This window comes from Homalodisca vitripennis, chromosome 6 (assembly GCF_021130785.1).
Source record: "Homalodisca vitripennis isolate AUS2020 chromosome 6, UT_GWSS_2.1, whole genome shotgun sequence".
Lineage (NCBI taxonomy): Eukaryota > Metazoa > Arthropoda > Insecta > Hemiptera > Cicadellidae > Homalodisca > Homalodisca vitripennis.
In genome coordinates this window covers 144691305-144707440 of record NC_060212.1, presented here as the reverse complement: position 1 = coordinate 144707440, position 16136 = coordinate 144691305, and the positions used below count along the sequence as shown (strand labels likewise).

At 31.3% G+C, this 16136-nt stretch overlaps 1 protein-coding gene across 1 annotated transcript in view; it reads left to right on the top strand.

Annotated features, from left to right (window-relative positions):
- LOC124364982 (diacylglycerol O-acyltransferase 1-like) overlaps positions 1-11863 on the top strand; it is a 45576-nt gene extending 33713 nt beyond the window's left edge. Inside the window, 4 exon segments of the mRNA XM_046820845.1 lie at positions 2924-2968; positions 3079-3257; positions 6403-6553; positions 10449-11863. Coding sequence (XP_046676801.1) covers positions 2924-2968; positions 3079-3257; positions 6403-6553; positions 10449-10625 — 552 coding nt within the window. The 3' untranslated portion in view covers positions 10626-11863.
- Positions 11864-16136: the final 4273 nt, after the last annotated feature.

Here is a 16136-nt window from a genome sequence, read left to right as displayed (position 1 = left end):
AATATGATAAACCTAAAGCTGCTTACATTCATCAGTAAATTTGTGTTGTGTATGGACCACATATGGAGAGTGATCATTGTATAATTTATGTATGAATAGAAAATCTCATTAAATGTGGTAATAAGACAAATCTAAAGCTGCTTATGTTCATCAGTAAATTTGTGTTGTGTATGGACCACATATGGAGAGTGATCATTGTATAATTTATGTATGAATAGAAAATCTCATTAAATGTGGTAATAAGACAAATCTAAAGCTGCTTATGTTCATCAGTAAATTTGTGTTGTGTATGGACCACATATGGAGAGTGATCATTGTATAATTTATGTATGAATAGAAAGAAATGTGTAGGTGATGCCTGTCTGTCCGTAGTAAATAATGAACTTGTTCCGAAACGTTTTGAGCTATATATTGTCTTTTGATAGGCATCAGCTGTTTTACATAGATTATAACAATTTTACAAGATATCAACTTTTCAATTTTTTAGCCCTTTAAGGACCAACCGTCTGGTTTATCGCCAGCGGCGTACTATGCGAAAAAGACCAACCGTCTGATTTATCGCCGGCGGCGTACTATACGAAAAGGACCAGCCGTCTGATTTATCGCCGGCGGAATTTTCGTATTTTTTAAGAGATATTTTAATCTTCTATATGGAATAAATATACTATTTTTCTATTCCCTGTATATTTCTTACTATGATATCAAATTTTAAACGTCTTTGGAATCATCAGCTTGGTCAAAAAAAAATATTTTACGGCCATGTTGCATCGTAATGTTGTCAGGGTACTTTGGGATTATACCGACCACACCCAGACATGAATCGTTATTTGACATTTTGCTTCTACTGATTACTAGATTAGCGTAGAACAAATTTCGTCAATATAAAACAGGAATTGTCTTATCGCAAACCCCTCCCCATCCTCAGACAGAGGTCAAAGTCGAACGGTCTAGTAGACAACGTGATTGCAGAGTCTCGCCGCCCGTTCAGCTGGTGCGTCGCTTTGTTGTACTTCCGTGTTTTACCCCTACATTTCTACAAACACAAAAACTAAACTCTTTATTGAAAAAAACACACACAACTTGTTTTTATGTACCGCGCAAAAAACTTAAATAATCATGTGATGTGATGCCGCGCGGCCTGCCGTAATCGGGATTCTCGAGAAAGATAAGATAACAGCGACAACAATACCGATCACAATACCTGGAAACGCTTGTTGATTGATGGAATGTTAGTTCTGTTACTCAACTACATCATTTTATAACGTTCTAAGTCATTGAAAAAATTTTAAGCGTTGGGGGCATATAACGGAATCTGACCCCATTAACAATTATTGATAATCGTTGTAATTTTGTAATTAAAGAGTTGTTTTTTCGTTCTATCATGTTTGTTTCTATAAATGTATATTTTTGTGTTCTTCATACTGGTGTGATCGGTATAATCCCAAAGTACCGAATAATATCCTTAGTAGCCTATAAGGTTTTGTACGTTAGGCTAATGCTGAAAAGTGTGTTTTAACCAGTGTTACAGAAAAATTTAATTCATTTACAAACTTTTTATTTTTTATTCCAGGGCTTTCAAATTTTGTGCAGTTATAGAGAATTATATGTAGAACTAATAAATACCATTTCCCACATATAGTTTATTCTTATTTTTGGTAGTTATTGAAGATCAAACTCAATTTTTTTAATTTTTTTCTTTTTTTTATTTGATAAACAGATAAATCAAATTGTTTTTTGCTATATAATGACTTAAATTTATTTTTTCACAATGAGCAATTTAATTATAAACATTTTAAGCCTAAAAACAAATCTGTACAGTAATTAGTTCTGAAGATATGATTTTTCTCTCAAACGCTTGAAAAATCGCACAGTTCTTGGAGCATGGCCAGAAAAACACAAAAATATTCTTTGCACATGTCAAATTTTGGTCTGGTCCTAAAAGGGTTAAATTCCAATGGTACTTTATCTAACAAAATCCGTCAACGCGTAAGCGAGCACAAGCAACGCATAAGCACTAATACCTGTCAACTGTGACATGTTTGTTGCTCCCAGCTTGTGCTAGCATATTTTTCCAGTGGTCATTTTCGCTTATGTACTGATAATTTCGTTAAAACAAATACCGTTGGAATTTTAATGAAGTTGCTCAAAAAACTATACAGGCTTTTTTGTTATTTGACTTAAAAAATTTTCAACATATGCCATTTTGTTAATATTAAAGAAAATAACACAATTATTATTTTTTCCTCTTATCTACTCAAATCTATGTGCCAAATTTGGTTTCCTCAGATTTAATCGTTCTAGAGAAATTAATTTTTTTAAAAAAATACAAAATTGCGGCTAGTGAACATTTTTAATCTATACTTATAGGACATTTTTTGCTTGAAAATGATTAATACTATCACCACAGAAGTTTGTCACACCCTTTTGTGAATACCCTATATATATATATATATATATATATATATATATATATATATATATATAACAGTTTGTGGAAACAATAACTGCCCAAGACAATGTTTTTTATTTCTCAAACAAATTGAAACTTGGTACAAAAATTTATTTTGTAAATATATCAGCTAAGTTCGTTGCTTGGTACACCACTTCATTTTGATATGGAAGCTATTATATCTTCAAAAAAATGTACAATTTCATTATTTATAAAGCTAAGGGGGGAAAGAAAAAGTGCTCTAGAATCATTGTAACATTTCCTAAACGTTTGTTGTGAAAAATGTTGTTGTATCTTAGATGGTTTTTTAGATATTGAGTACCTACATGTAAATCCATGAGAATAAATTAATATTTCAATTATTACAAAACTTATCTTCTCTCAACTGAGCATGAAGAAATATTTTTATATTCCAAGTGTTAATTAATTTGTTTCTATCTGTGTCCTCCTATTTATATGAGTTTTGTTTTACAGAATATGGATATTGTTAAAGCTACAGAGAGACTACTGAAACTTGCTGTAAGTATTTTTTTCATCATTCATGATAATATTAGTTGTTATAATACTTTGTTTTTATTTTTATCAGAACTAGTAACTAAAGTTTACTATTTAATAAATTGTATTTTCAGATCCCAAATCATCTTCTCTGGCTAATATTTTTCTACCTCTTGTTCCATTCTTTCTTGAACTTGGTTGGTGAGCTCCTACATTTTGCTGACCGCAATTTTTACAGCGATTGGTGGAACGCAAAGAACATTGATGTGTTCTGGCGTAGTTGGAACACTCCAGTTCACCTTTGGGCTGTGCGGTATGTTCTGTGCATTATCTTATTTAGACAGTTTTTATTATTTTGTCATAAAATTAATGGGAAACATTTTCATAGCCCATATACAGGGTGAATAAAAATACAGGACCCTCTTCTTTTTTTTTTGTTTTTTAAGTTTTATACGGGTAAAGTTTATATACACTTTGGGTAGTAGTGCAATGTGGAAAGAAAGTTACATTTGCTGATTTTTAACATTCTTTGTGTCCCTCAAAAATGCATGATCGTTTGTGTTCTGAATCAGTTAGGAATAAAATGAATGAAGGATCCAATGAAGATTATAAAGTAAACTGATAAAAAGTTTATTCACAATGAGTGTCTGGGTTTCCCGGTTCAAACTACAGTTTAGTACAAAAAAGTCCCTTCTTTGTTTTAATCTCGTCAGAACAGGTCATACTATTTGAGTGGTTATTATCCAGTGGATAATTATTGTGTGGTTACTGTTTTGAGAAATTTGTTGTGTTTTAGTGCTATTACAGTTATTGATTTTCTATTGCTTTGTCATTCTTACTTTGAAATAATATTCTCTAATTACTGCCTATGAGTAATAATGCTCTGTAGTCACGATGATAAAAAAAATTATATTTATTTTAGGGCTTTGAATGAAAATTATCATGAGACAGGAAGGCGATTTAATGTTGTATATCCTGGTAGACTTGTGACAACGAAATACTTAAGAAAATAAGTTTTTAGTATCTGGATCCATTTTTAAACATAGATGAATAAGGCTCTCTCACTTCTTTTCTCCTACCTCTCTGAAAGGAATCAAGCAGTTTAATTTCAAGTGGGTTGAATGAGAGTCAGTTCAGGAATACCCCAAGGCTTCATACTTTTCCTTTTCTATTTTCTATATACATAAATGACCTTCCTTTCAATATGAACAACTGCTCTGTCTTCTTGTTGTGATGTTATCATGAATCAGTCATATTGTGACTTTAATGGATGGTTTAAGTAACTTGGTCTTCACTTAAATGAAGAGAAAACTAAGATTATGATTTTCTCACCTTATTTCTGTGATTGAGTTTCAGCGTAAATGGTACCAGCCCATCAAGGTCTGCTCCTCTTCTTGGTGTAATTTTAGATGATAAACTCAACTGGTCTAAACATATTGATACCCTATGCACAACGGTGTCTTAAATTATTTTCGCTTTTTAAGTATTAATGCCTGTAATTGGTAAAGATACTATCCTTCAAATATATTATGATTCCGTGTACAGTAGATTAAAATATGCTGTTGGATTCGGAGGGTCATCTAGTGAAATTTTAACAGTATTTAGACTCCTAAAGAGGATTATTTGCATTATGTAAGGATCTGGTCATCGTGCTCGCTGTAAGCCTTTTTCAGCAACTGAATCTCCTCACTCTTCTAAGTATCTTTGTACTTGAAGTTTTAACTTTCTGTACTAAACCCCATTTTTTGCAGAAACTTCATTTAACCATCAGTACAATACCCCCCACAAGGGTAACATAGTCTACCCGATCCATAGATTGACACTTGTTGAAAAGGGCATGAACAATTCAGCTCTGTGGCTCTATAACGCACTACCTCAGCACCTGAAAAACCTATCCAACTCGAAACATTTTTGAAAAAAAGATAAAATAATTTTGTGGGAGAGGTGTCCATGTATTGTACAAGAATTTCTGTCAGATTGTACCAATATGTAAATTATATTAAGCGACCTTATTTGATTGTTATTATTTTTAATATGTGAGTTATTTCAAATAAAAGTTTTTTATTACTGAAAATAAATTATTTCTGTTTCTGATTCTGGGGTCACTTGTGAAGGGTATACATTTGAAATTTTTGAGTTGCCCCCAAAATCCTGCATTTTTTGGAGACACAAACAAAATGTTCAAAATCATCAAATGAAACTTCCTTTTCACATTGGACCACTACCCAAAGGATATTTCCATATATAAACTTAAAAAACAAAAAAAGAAGAGGGTTCTGACTTTTTATTCACCCACGTACATATATAAGTAAATATAGAAAAGTATTTATATACATATACATCTACAGTACAACCTCATTTATCTGAATCTCCAGATTATCTGGATCGGCTTTACGGAGTGGAGGAAGTCCAATTTTTTAAAGAATTAACCATTTTTGAACATTTTTGGTGTAATTTGTTATTTTTGTTGATACATGTTTGGTGTTCAGAATACTGTGCATAAACAAATTATTAATGTTGTAGTAGACCTACAAAAGCTTTGATCATTGTAAACTAGAGTGATGTAAATGATTGGCTTTAGACGACAACAGCATCAATGCGAAATCAATTTTGACAATAAAGGAACAGGAAAATGTCATGGCAAATCATTTTGATGCCACGGCTCAGCTAGACCAGCTGGTGTTTTATTTTGAGCAACACTCCGACACTTTGTCAGCAAAAAGTATGGTCTTGAAACACCAGTAGGTGTGAAAATATTTCCTGAAACCAGTGTTTAAAAATTCAACAAAATAGACAACAAATAATTTATTTGCTATCTCTATAATTTATCTCTGTAAAACAAAATAATGAACTGGTTCTCTTATACTGCTTTATTTAACCAAAAAATTTGTTATTATCTCTTATCTATTATTTTTCCTGTATTTCCAGATTTTTATTTGCATGGATCACATCAATACAATTAACACAGATAAACGAGGTTGTACTCTAAGTATCTCTTCTTTTGTATGAAAACAATTACAATTTTCAAATAGAACTGGATTAGATGCACAATATGAACAAATTTATTTCCATGAGAAGTAAAGAAAGCAAATAATGGAAGTCCTGTGTAGGGCACTTCTGTAAAGAATGCTCTATAAATCATAACACTAGTCTCCAAATAAAACTAATTGAGTTTTAAATATATGGCAATAGCATTTAGTGGTTAAATATTTACATGTAACCAAAGGCTTTTATTATGCAGATGGAACAAATCCCATATTCCCTGTTTTCTGTCTGTGAGAATAGATCAATCTAAAATTAATGGTATGTTCATGTTTAACGTAAATACACAATTTTTATTTACTAAGCAATATTACTTAAAATTTCATAGAAATCATAGTGTTCCAATTAATTAGAAAACAGTTTTAACTATTTTATATAAGTTGAAAAGAAAATTACTGTGTATTATTTAATTTCAGACATCTGTATCTGCCAATGGTTGGCCTGGGATATAGCAAAAACATGGCAAGCATCATGGTATTCTTCACCAGTGCCTTTTTCCACGAGTACCTTGTCAGTGTGCCTCTTAGAACCTTCAAAATTTGGGCATTTTTAGGAATGATGGCTCAGGTATGGTCAGGCTCATATTTGGCCTTTTAAAATTATATAAATGAGTTTTAAGTTCTTTATACCAGAATAAATGGATCTAGGATATATATATATATATATATATATATATATATATATATATATATATATATATATATATATTCACTTTGTTGTATGATGCAGAATTGCTCTATTATAACAAATTAGACTTCTTAGTTTAAATTTCCTTTAATATTTCGGCTTTGCCGTTTTCAAAAAGGTATAATAAAAGGTATAAAACAAAAATAACACAGCAACAAAATTTACACAAGTAAATAAATAAACATTTGCATAAATAAATAAATAAACAGGAATTTTTGAACATGTGATTAACACCAAAGAGAAATATCATGAACAGAGGAAAGAATTTAGAAAAATAATTTAGAAAAAGAATAATAATAACAAAAACAATTGATTATTTCATCTTTTATTCAGACCAAAGGGTACTTTTGATTTTAATATTAACTGATGTGCCTGTTCTAAATTTTCTAAGTAAATTTTGTTTCCATCTTCTGGTACTTTGCAAATACCTCTCAATGAATAACATTGTTCAAAATTTTGTTGGTGGCCTAATGCGTGTTGTGAAACCAATTTTTCAAATATATATATACATTAAATTGTATAAATGGCAATAGCCTTATTTAATTTCAATAAACATAAAAATTTAAAATAAAAGTAAGCGCTCTGTGGTGTAATGGTAGCACATTCACCAGGCAAGTGAGAGATCCGGGTTCGACTCCCAGCGGAGCAAGTACTTTTTGCGATTCAATGTTTATTGAAATTAAATAAGGCTATTGCCATTTATACAATTTAATGTAAATAAAAGTCGTTTGACAGGTATTTGGTCTTCCAATCATATGTTAGTTTGCTTATTTAACCTGTTGACGAGTGCAGCAAAACATACCCAAATGAGTGCGCACGGCATTTGCCGTTTGGTCCCGTATGAGGAGGCACGGCATTTTCCGTTGCAGACTAAAGACTGTCAATTCGTTCTCACTGACTTACTGTGACGTCTAGCGGAGATTTTTGGAACTTTTCAGTTGTTCCTAATAGTGTCTCTGTACAGTGTTGCTAGTGCTGTATCGTGGTGGCACCTGGTGATAACTTAAAAAACTATTTTGCGGAGGCGGGACACAAGACCAGCTACGCCTCCAAGGTCGCCATTTTATAAGGCCACTCCCCAAGAATAACGCGAAGAAGCGAAAACTACTCAGGCAGTGCTACGTGTTCATGCAAACACACTACTCAAACTGGACAAAGAATAAAAGAAACCAGCTATGAATGTTCAACATGTGAGGTCGCCCTTTGTATATATCCTTGTTTTGAGCAGTATCACATATTAGCAAAGTTTTAAAACGAGGATATTGCTTTTAACAATCTACAATGTATTTTTATATACATTTAAACTATAATAAACAAGTTTATTAACATTTAAAAGTTTTTTTTTGTTTTACTCCCTAACAGTCTGTCACTGGTCAATGAGTCACTCAGTATGGACCGTCATAGGGGCACGGCAAATGCCGTGCGCACTCGTCAACAGGTTAAACGCATATGTGACAGATACGGCCAAATACAAAATAATTGAATCGGAAAAAGTAAGCTCTCTGTGGTGTAATGGTAGCACATTCACCAGGCAAGTGAGAGATCCGGGTTCGACTCCCGGCGGAGCAAGTACTTTTTGCGATTCAATGTTTATTGAAATTATATATATATATTTCAATTTAATTACCATTATCAAGCAGTCTCATACCATCTAAGGATTAAAATGGCTGAAGAAAATAGACTAGTTTATCAAGCTGATAACAGGTCTATTTGGAGTAAAGATTTATGTTGGTGGTAGAATTTGTTGAAGTAGGTATTTCTAAGTTAGTTTGAAGATATAATAAGTGCTTAAATATTAGCAGCAATTAGAAGTAAAAATAGAGGAAATATGTAGTTTTCAATAAAATATATTTATCTGATTAGGTGTATTTTTAATAACCAAATGACGGTTACTTTTAGAATAGCCCTCCTAAATGACAAAACCAAGCAAAATAGCAAACTCTTTTTTTACCCTACAACACTAGAGATGAGATAATACATTTGTTGGAGTAGTACACCTATACAATATAGTGGGAACGAAATTAATGAATGATTATGACAATACAAAAATCAGAATAAATGATGAATGATTTTTCATTTGGAAAATGAGATTTACTAAAGAAAGTCAGCTTTGCTAAGAAAATAATAAGATATTTGATTGAAGTACCTGAGATGTTAAGATAATGTGTAGCATTGGAAAATTAAAATTAAAAGATGATAATGCAAATCATCAATTCCAAATAAATAATGACAAATACTACTATGCCCTAATCCAGGTGTTCAAAATGTACAGCCCGAAAAGAGGTAAATAGACTAATAAATCACTGAAAATTAAGTCTTCAGCTGGATATTGTCTCTACGAAAATACTAATATTCTGTAAAGAAATAACTGGTCACCTAATTCATGATATAAATGATTCATTCACTTCTAGAATGTTTTCTATCTGCTTTAATAGTATACTGATCAAATTTAACACTTTGTGACGTAATGCCTTCACTACAAGTTTGAATTGAGTGATCTTGACTACTCTCACAATAAAGCATGTACTATGGTGTCTGCCACAGTCAACATTATAACTAACTGCTTACATCCAGCAGCTTGATTTCAGTCTCGTAGATCAACAATAGATCTCATCGGCCTGGTTGAGTAAAAAACAGATCAAGAAAACTTGTTATTCTTAGGGTAAACAGAAAAATCGTCGAAACAGAGTGGATCAAAGGTTAACAAGAAGATGAAGCCAAATAATTGAAATAAGCCATGTAAGTAATAGTATAACAAACCAAATAAAGTCACTACCACCTGCCATTTAATCATGGTGTACCACAAGGATCTGTACTGAGTCTAGTCCTGTTCATTTTACACAGAAATAAATTTCCTAGATAAATGCAAAACTACAGCGACACACTGTTGTACACTGATGGTACATGCTTGTGCTAGTTAAAAGAAAACCAGTAAAAACTTGAAATAGCTATACTATAGTGAATATGGCAACACAGTACTGCCAAGAAAACAAGCTTGTTAAATAAAACTCAGCTGAGTGATTTATGTAATCCACAGTGTTAAAAGCACTAGTAACACAGAAAATGTATAGACCAAAGTTGTCTTATATGACCCCAGTAAATGAATCACACCTGCGATTTAGAATTACTGTCTAAGGAGGCACTACAAGGGGCAAATCACAGCGGTTCCTTATCCACCAAAATATAGCAATCAGAATTCTTATGAATCACTGGCCAAGAGAATCTTGTTGACCATCCTTCAGAAGGTTGAAAATATTCATTGTAGTAAACCTCTAAATTCTGGAAATGATCTCTTTATTCCATCTTAAATGACCTGAAGTAGCAACAACAACAGGTGCTTGTACAAAAACTAAGCATGCCTGTATCTGCCACGAGTTCCCTGTTATAGACTAATCAGCCACAGAACAAATCTAAGTTATGAATGTTACGAAGTTTACAGCATGATATGAAAATAGATAAACATATATTAGGATAACTATTAAACCCCTGCAGTTCCTATCCAGGAGTCTGAATCTTAGAACTGAAAATTAGCATTAAAGAATCTCACTCTACCTAGCAAATATAATTTTTTATATTTAATGTATTGGCAATGCTTACTAATCATCCTCTTTCTGATCTAAATTTGATTTATAACATCAGATTATACACACACTTATCAGTTCTTCATTGATCAAGGATTACAGCCGATATCAGTTTAAAACATTTTATACACATGAAAATTTTTCCATTTTATACAGTTGTCTAAATTTTGTAAATTTATTTATTGTACTTTCAGATTCCATTGGCCATCATTTGTCGTAAGATAGAAACCAAATATGGCAGTCGTTGGGGCAACATCATCGTCTGGTCTTCTCTGATCGTCGGACAGCCCCTCTGCATCATGATGTACTACCACGACTATGTCATCACACACTTTGGCAAGGCCTTGCTGGAGGCATATGCCCAGGTCTAACCTCTAAAAATTAGTAGTCATCTTAACTAGATTTGTTATTAGTTAACCGAGTAGCATTCCAAAGTACTTCTGCTTCAAGTGTACTTAGTCCATGAGAAAAAGCGGCTGTATAACAAGCTGGTCATATGAGACTGATAAACATTCCATGTTTTGCAATTTTTGTAATTTACAGAATTTTATAATTGTTCTTATATTGAATAGTTTATTATATTTTTATATTCTAGCATGTAGGGTTTGTCGTCTCGTTGAAGAGATGGTGCTTGCTTATATTGTATTTTACCTTATCAGCCTTGAAATAGTAGAGATTGTGAAATCTGTTAGTGTAGAATTTATAATCAAAATAATGTTTAATAAACATTTTTGAAATCTGTGATCTACTTAAGCAGAGCCTCCATGACTGTGGTGGAAAACTGAAACCACACATTCCATGACTTTCTTCTTTGCCAGAGTTTTAAAGGCATGGGCATTCAAGTTTCAATCTTAAAAAACCGTTAAAAATGTATTTTAAATTAACATTTCTCTTTCGCTACAAGTGAATAAGAAGTTTCGAAATGCAATTAATAATTACTATATTAATTTCCAATATGATAGTTGACAATTTAGTTTTTTCCATGTAGGCTATAATAAACTGAACTCAAAAATAGTCTAACATTTTTTTAATTAAACTAAACTTTTAAGAAAGTCATTAGGGTAGTACTGATTTTACCAGTAAGCAAAACTAGCTTTTACAGAATAATATGAATAGTAATAGGAGGTGTTGGACTAATATGGAGCAACAGAGTTTCCAATTTGATTGATAAATTGTAAAATTTATTAAAGAGCATATAGTGGAAATTATTGAATAGTATATATTATTTTAATATAGTAGTTAATAGAAATGTTCAAAACATATTTATAATTGCCAGTTGTTGTTATCATAATATTATTTTTATTTATATATTATATTACAGTTTCATAAAACATATTATATTTTTTTAAGTTTTTTAATTGATTGTTTATCGTTTTGTATTGTTTTTTTTTATTAGTTTTGTAATTATACTTATATAGATCAAACAGTAAAACATAATACTGCTACCATTACATATTGCATGTAAACCATGGAACTCCATGTTTATGTTTCTGGAGTTCCAAAGTGTTGATTGTGTGGAAGCTGAAGCTTTTCACCATTTTACTAAATTATTGTACAATCTAACACTTATAGAGTATACAGTGATAATAAATTGAAATATCATATTTAATTTTTATGTGCTTAACACATTTCTTCCCAGAGTTTCCATAAGTCTAACTGCACACTCCCTAAAACTAGTTAAAGTACTGCTTGGGGATCAAAGTGTTAACCCTTTCAGGACCAGAGGAGCAATTTTATGATGGCAGAAAAATATATTGGAAAGACCAGTTGGGTAATTTCTTAATGGTTGTTATTTATACAAACAGACAATTTTGATATAGCACAGCATTTATCAATATATTATATGGAGTATTAAATCATTATAAATTTCTATATTAATTTAATAGCAATTTCATACAAAATGTGTTATTATTTGGTATATTATAATTTGTAATAAAAAATTATGATATTTAGTTGCCTTTGCAGCTAAAGTAAGCAGCTGTGTTTGTTATTGTGGGAATATGGAACCAATGTATAATCACATCATAGTCCTCCTCCGTAGACTAATGGTTATAGTCTCGGCTCTCTAACCAAGAGATCACGGGTTCAAATCCCGGGGAGGTCCAAAAATGTAATAATAATAACAAAAACCAGTGCACTCTGTGCTGACGCTGAGGCTTAAATGAGAAAAAATAATCACATCATAATAAAATTGTTTTTATTTTCAAGCATGTATAGTTTGCAAATACTATGTATAAGTGAAATGTTATCAAATTTCACAAAAGTTTGGACATTAAATTTATGAATCAAATACAATGACTTTTGTTCTCTTACTAATAATAATTGTGTTGAAAATAAAATAATAATGTTTATCAAATAACAAAATTTGGTTTTATTTTATATAAAAAAATAAAACAATTTAAAAATTATTTTTATATAAATTTTTTATTTAAAAAAATAATTACAGTGCTTGTCTAAACATGACAGTACAAAAACTCTAACCATTATTGGAAAGAACTTGAGATATAGTCATGACCAACAAACACACTCATGAGCTCATTATTTAATACCATACAATTTAGTTCAAGTTACATTTCTGGCTCACATACAATTTTATCTGGTCCTCAAAAGGTTAACCCTCTGACTGCCTGTATAAACGCCAAGCCGTTTTCCCAGTTTTGCAAGATATTTTTCTAAAATCTGTAAAAAGTACTGTTCATACAATGATTGCAACTGTGGTAAATATTTTCATTTAAAATTTGTACGGTGAGTGAGGAATTTTTTTTTTTATGTAAAAGAGAGGGGATGTACCTGTAAAATATGGTTCAGTATATAAATTTCAAATTCCAAAATAGCCGTAAAGGTCACAAATTTAGTCTAGTTTCAGAAAATGTAAAGTTCTTTATGACTTTTTTGGGTAAATAAATTAGTTTTAGTGCAAAAACTAAAAGTAGTACAATGTTTTAGAACAATAAAAAACCAGTGCTGTGTTCGGCAACTCTTTACCTTTCCAATGGTATATGAATCACATCAATCCTCGATTGTTTACGTACTATAACATATGAGATTAAGTGGGTAGTCCAAATCAACGAATATCAGTTGATTGACGTTTAGGGGACGAAAACAAACAACGGATATCCGTTGCATGGCAGTCGGAGGGTAAATACGATATTAACTACATTTACTGCAATAAACAATAAATTTTTATTTTACAGTTGAGTTTTGTTTTTTATGATATATATTTGTGAAAATTAAATGCAAACCTAGATCTTAATATTCAGTACAATCTTATTTATATGAAATATGTGTAATTTACTTAAAAAAGAAACTTACAATTTAATTACTTATTAATGGCAGTGTAAATAAATTAATTTTTTTTAATATAAATATGGAAGAAGCTAACACACTTTAATTCTTCATCAATGAACAATATTTTTAAGTACTATATCCTCTTCATTTCATAGATTCAATTGTTGAAAAGAAGATTTTGTATTTTAGGCAGAGGCCAAAGTCTATAAATGAGATAAAAAAGCTAGATTAAGTTGAGTTGAGAATAAACAAACATATATCTAGGAGAAATATCTATTGATATTAACAAAATACCACACTGTCAATAGGAAAATTAATAAATTACAAGATACAAAAACAATGATACTGCTAGTTTACAATAACGTTGAAAAACCTTAGTGACTGAAGTGTAAAAACTGAAATTAAAGTTCTTGGATTAAATTGGAGTAATGCAATAATGATGGAATTGAACATGATCTAATATTTCTGATTTTATTTGTAAAGTTAACAGTTTTACAGGGAGTTATGCCAATTGAATAATTAGAGCAATGTAATTGTTTATACAAATTTTGGACCTCTTGCAATTATCCTAACAACAAATTCAAATTGGTCTGAATCGTTAAAAACTAAAATTCTCTTAGTAATGCAAACATAAATATACAATTTTAAAATGTATAAAAGTAACATCGGTATGGGGCTTTCCTAAAACAATTAGTGCATCATGGGAATAATGATTACTTACCTATTTACTAGTTAAATCTTTGTTAGATTAGTTTTAGTGTGTGAAGGCCTTGATAATGGAATGGGATAGTTACAAAAGTCATTCCAGTTTTCATATTTTTGAACATGTGTTTTCCATGCTCTTAGTGACATGATGAATGAGAATTCTTGAGTCTTGTCTGAGCTGCTGGTGGTCAGGATACGGATGTGGAAGTTGAGTATATAATGTGGAAGTCAGTTGTTGCAACTGAAGGAAATGTTTTTTTGTTTGTGCCTTCACTCAGGACAGCTGTCAATGTTTTGTAACCCTAATGTAAAAGTTTTCTTAGGATTGAAGAAAATCAGATGTGCTCAATATTTTTGGTGCATGTTAAATTTGAAAAATTATTGCACCATGTAATTTGTGACATAATTCTTCATTACCAGTAAATAATGTTTTTTAATGCTTCCATTATAAATTTAAGTGCTTTATTAGCAAAAACTGTTCTGTCCAATACAACCTATAGTGTTTACCACATTAACCCATTGCGGATCGTATTGTTTTGGGGCGCGGGCACGAATTAATTTACGGTCAGCGGCCGAACGAACAGCAATGGTGCGCCACATCGTATCGCTCGCTGTTGTGTGCTCACTTCATATGTACGTTGAACTGGATTCCGGTTTATAAAAATATCTCCATCTATATTCTTAAAAACAAAATAATTAAATACAATACATTGTTTATAAACTATTGTAATAAATATTGATCAAGTTCAGACGATCGTAAGTTTTCCATTTCGATCAGCTCATATTATGACACGAAAATTATACCATAAAATGCAATACTAGTTACTATTATAATAACAGCTGAGGAAAACAACCAATCAGAAGCGCTAAAAAGCAGAGAGTAAACACATATGAATGATTTTTCAACTTCGACATACAACTGCAATCTGTAGGATATTTATAAAACTTTTGAAAACTCTGAAAGTAGACCGTTGTTAAACACTCTTAGTTGACAAGTGAAGACGATCGCCCAATCTATCAGACATTGATAGAACTATTTGGAGGGAAACTTAAAAGCAGACCGCTTTTGCGACCTGAGCTCGTCATCGTTAGGCCCGGCCGCTGCGTGACGAGCACAGCTCGTCAGTGATCCGCAATGGGTTAAGCATAGGTTGTTGGGCAATTGCATTTGCCTTGAATACAGGTGACAATTTCATTATGTTAGTAATGTCCTCAATTTGTCTGTAAACCACTAGTGTTGTGAATATCCTGTGATATCTCTGTGTAAATTGTTATTAATTCTGTTAAATTTTCTGGATTTTAATAAATGTTTAATTGGTGTTTGTGAGAGTAACCAATTAATCAGATATAATTATACCTATAAACTAATGTTGTATAATTTTACACAAATATAAAAATAGATGAGTCTGTCACTAACAAGACAAATGTCAATGAGATAAAAAGGTCAGATGATTGGCCAATTTATTTAGAAATTAATCCCTCACAAATATACAAATAATATCTAAAAAGTCAGTTCCTCTCATTTCAGTTTCATAAATGTGCAGATAAAAGAGGTTTTCTAATTGCATCGTTTTTACTTTTCTTTATTAGGATTGTGGCATCATTTGTCAGTGTTTGTCGAGACTTAAGCACACCAAAGTTACTAGTTAGAATAGCTTTATTTCTATGTACCACAATTTTTTTACATTATTGACTTTGGAAAAGAAATTGGTCATGAAAATATTCAGCAATTGTGTAATCTTTTTGTGAAAACCATGCTTTTTTGCCTCTCTAAAGATTTTTTAAAAAACTTTGTTTTTAGAACGATAAGAAAACTTCTAAGATAAAGTAGCCAACCTGTAGTATTAAAAAACATTTATGAAGAGGTACTGCTTATCAAGAAAGTTTTT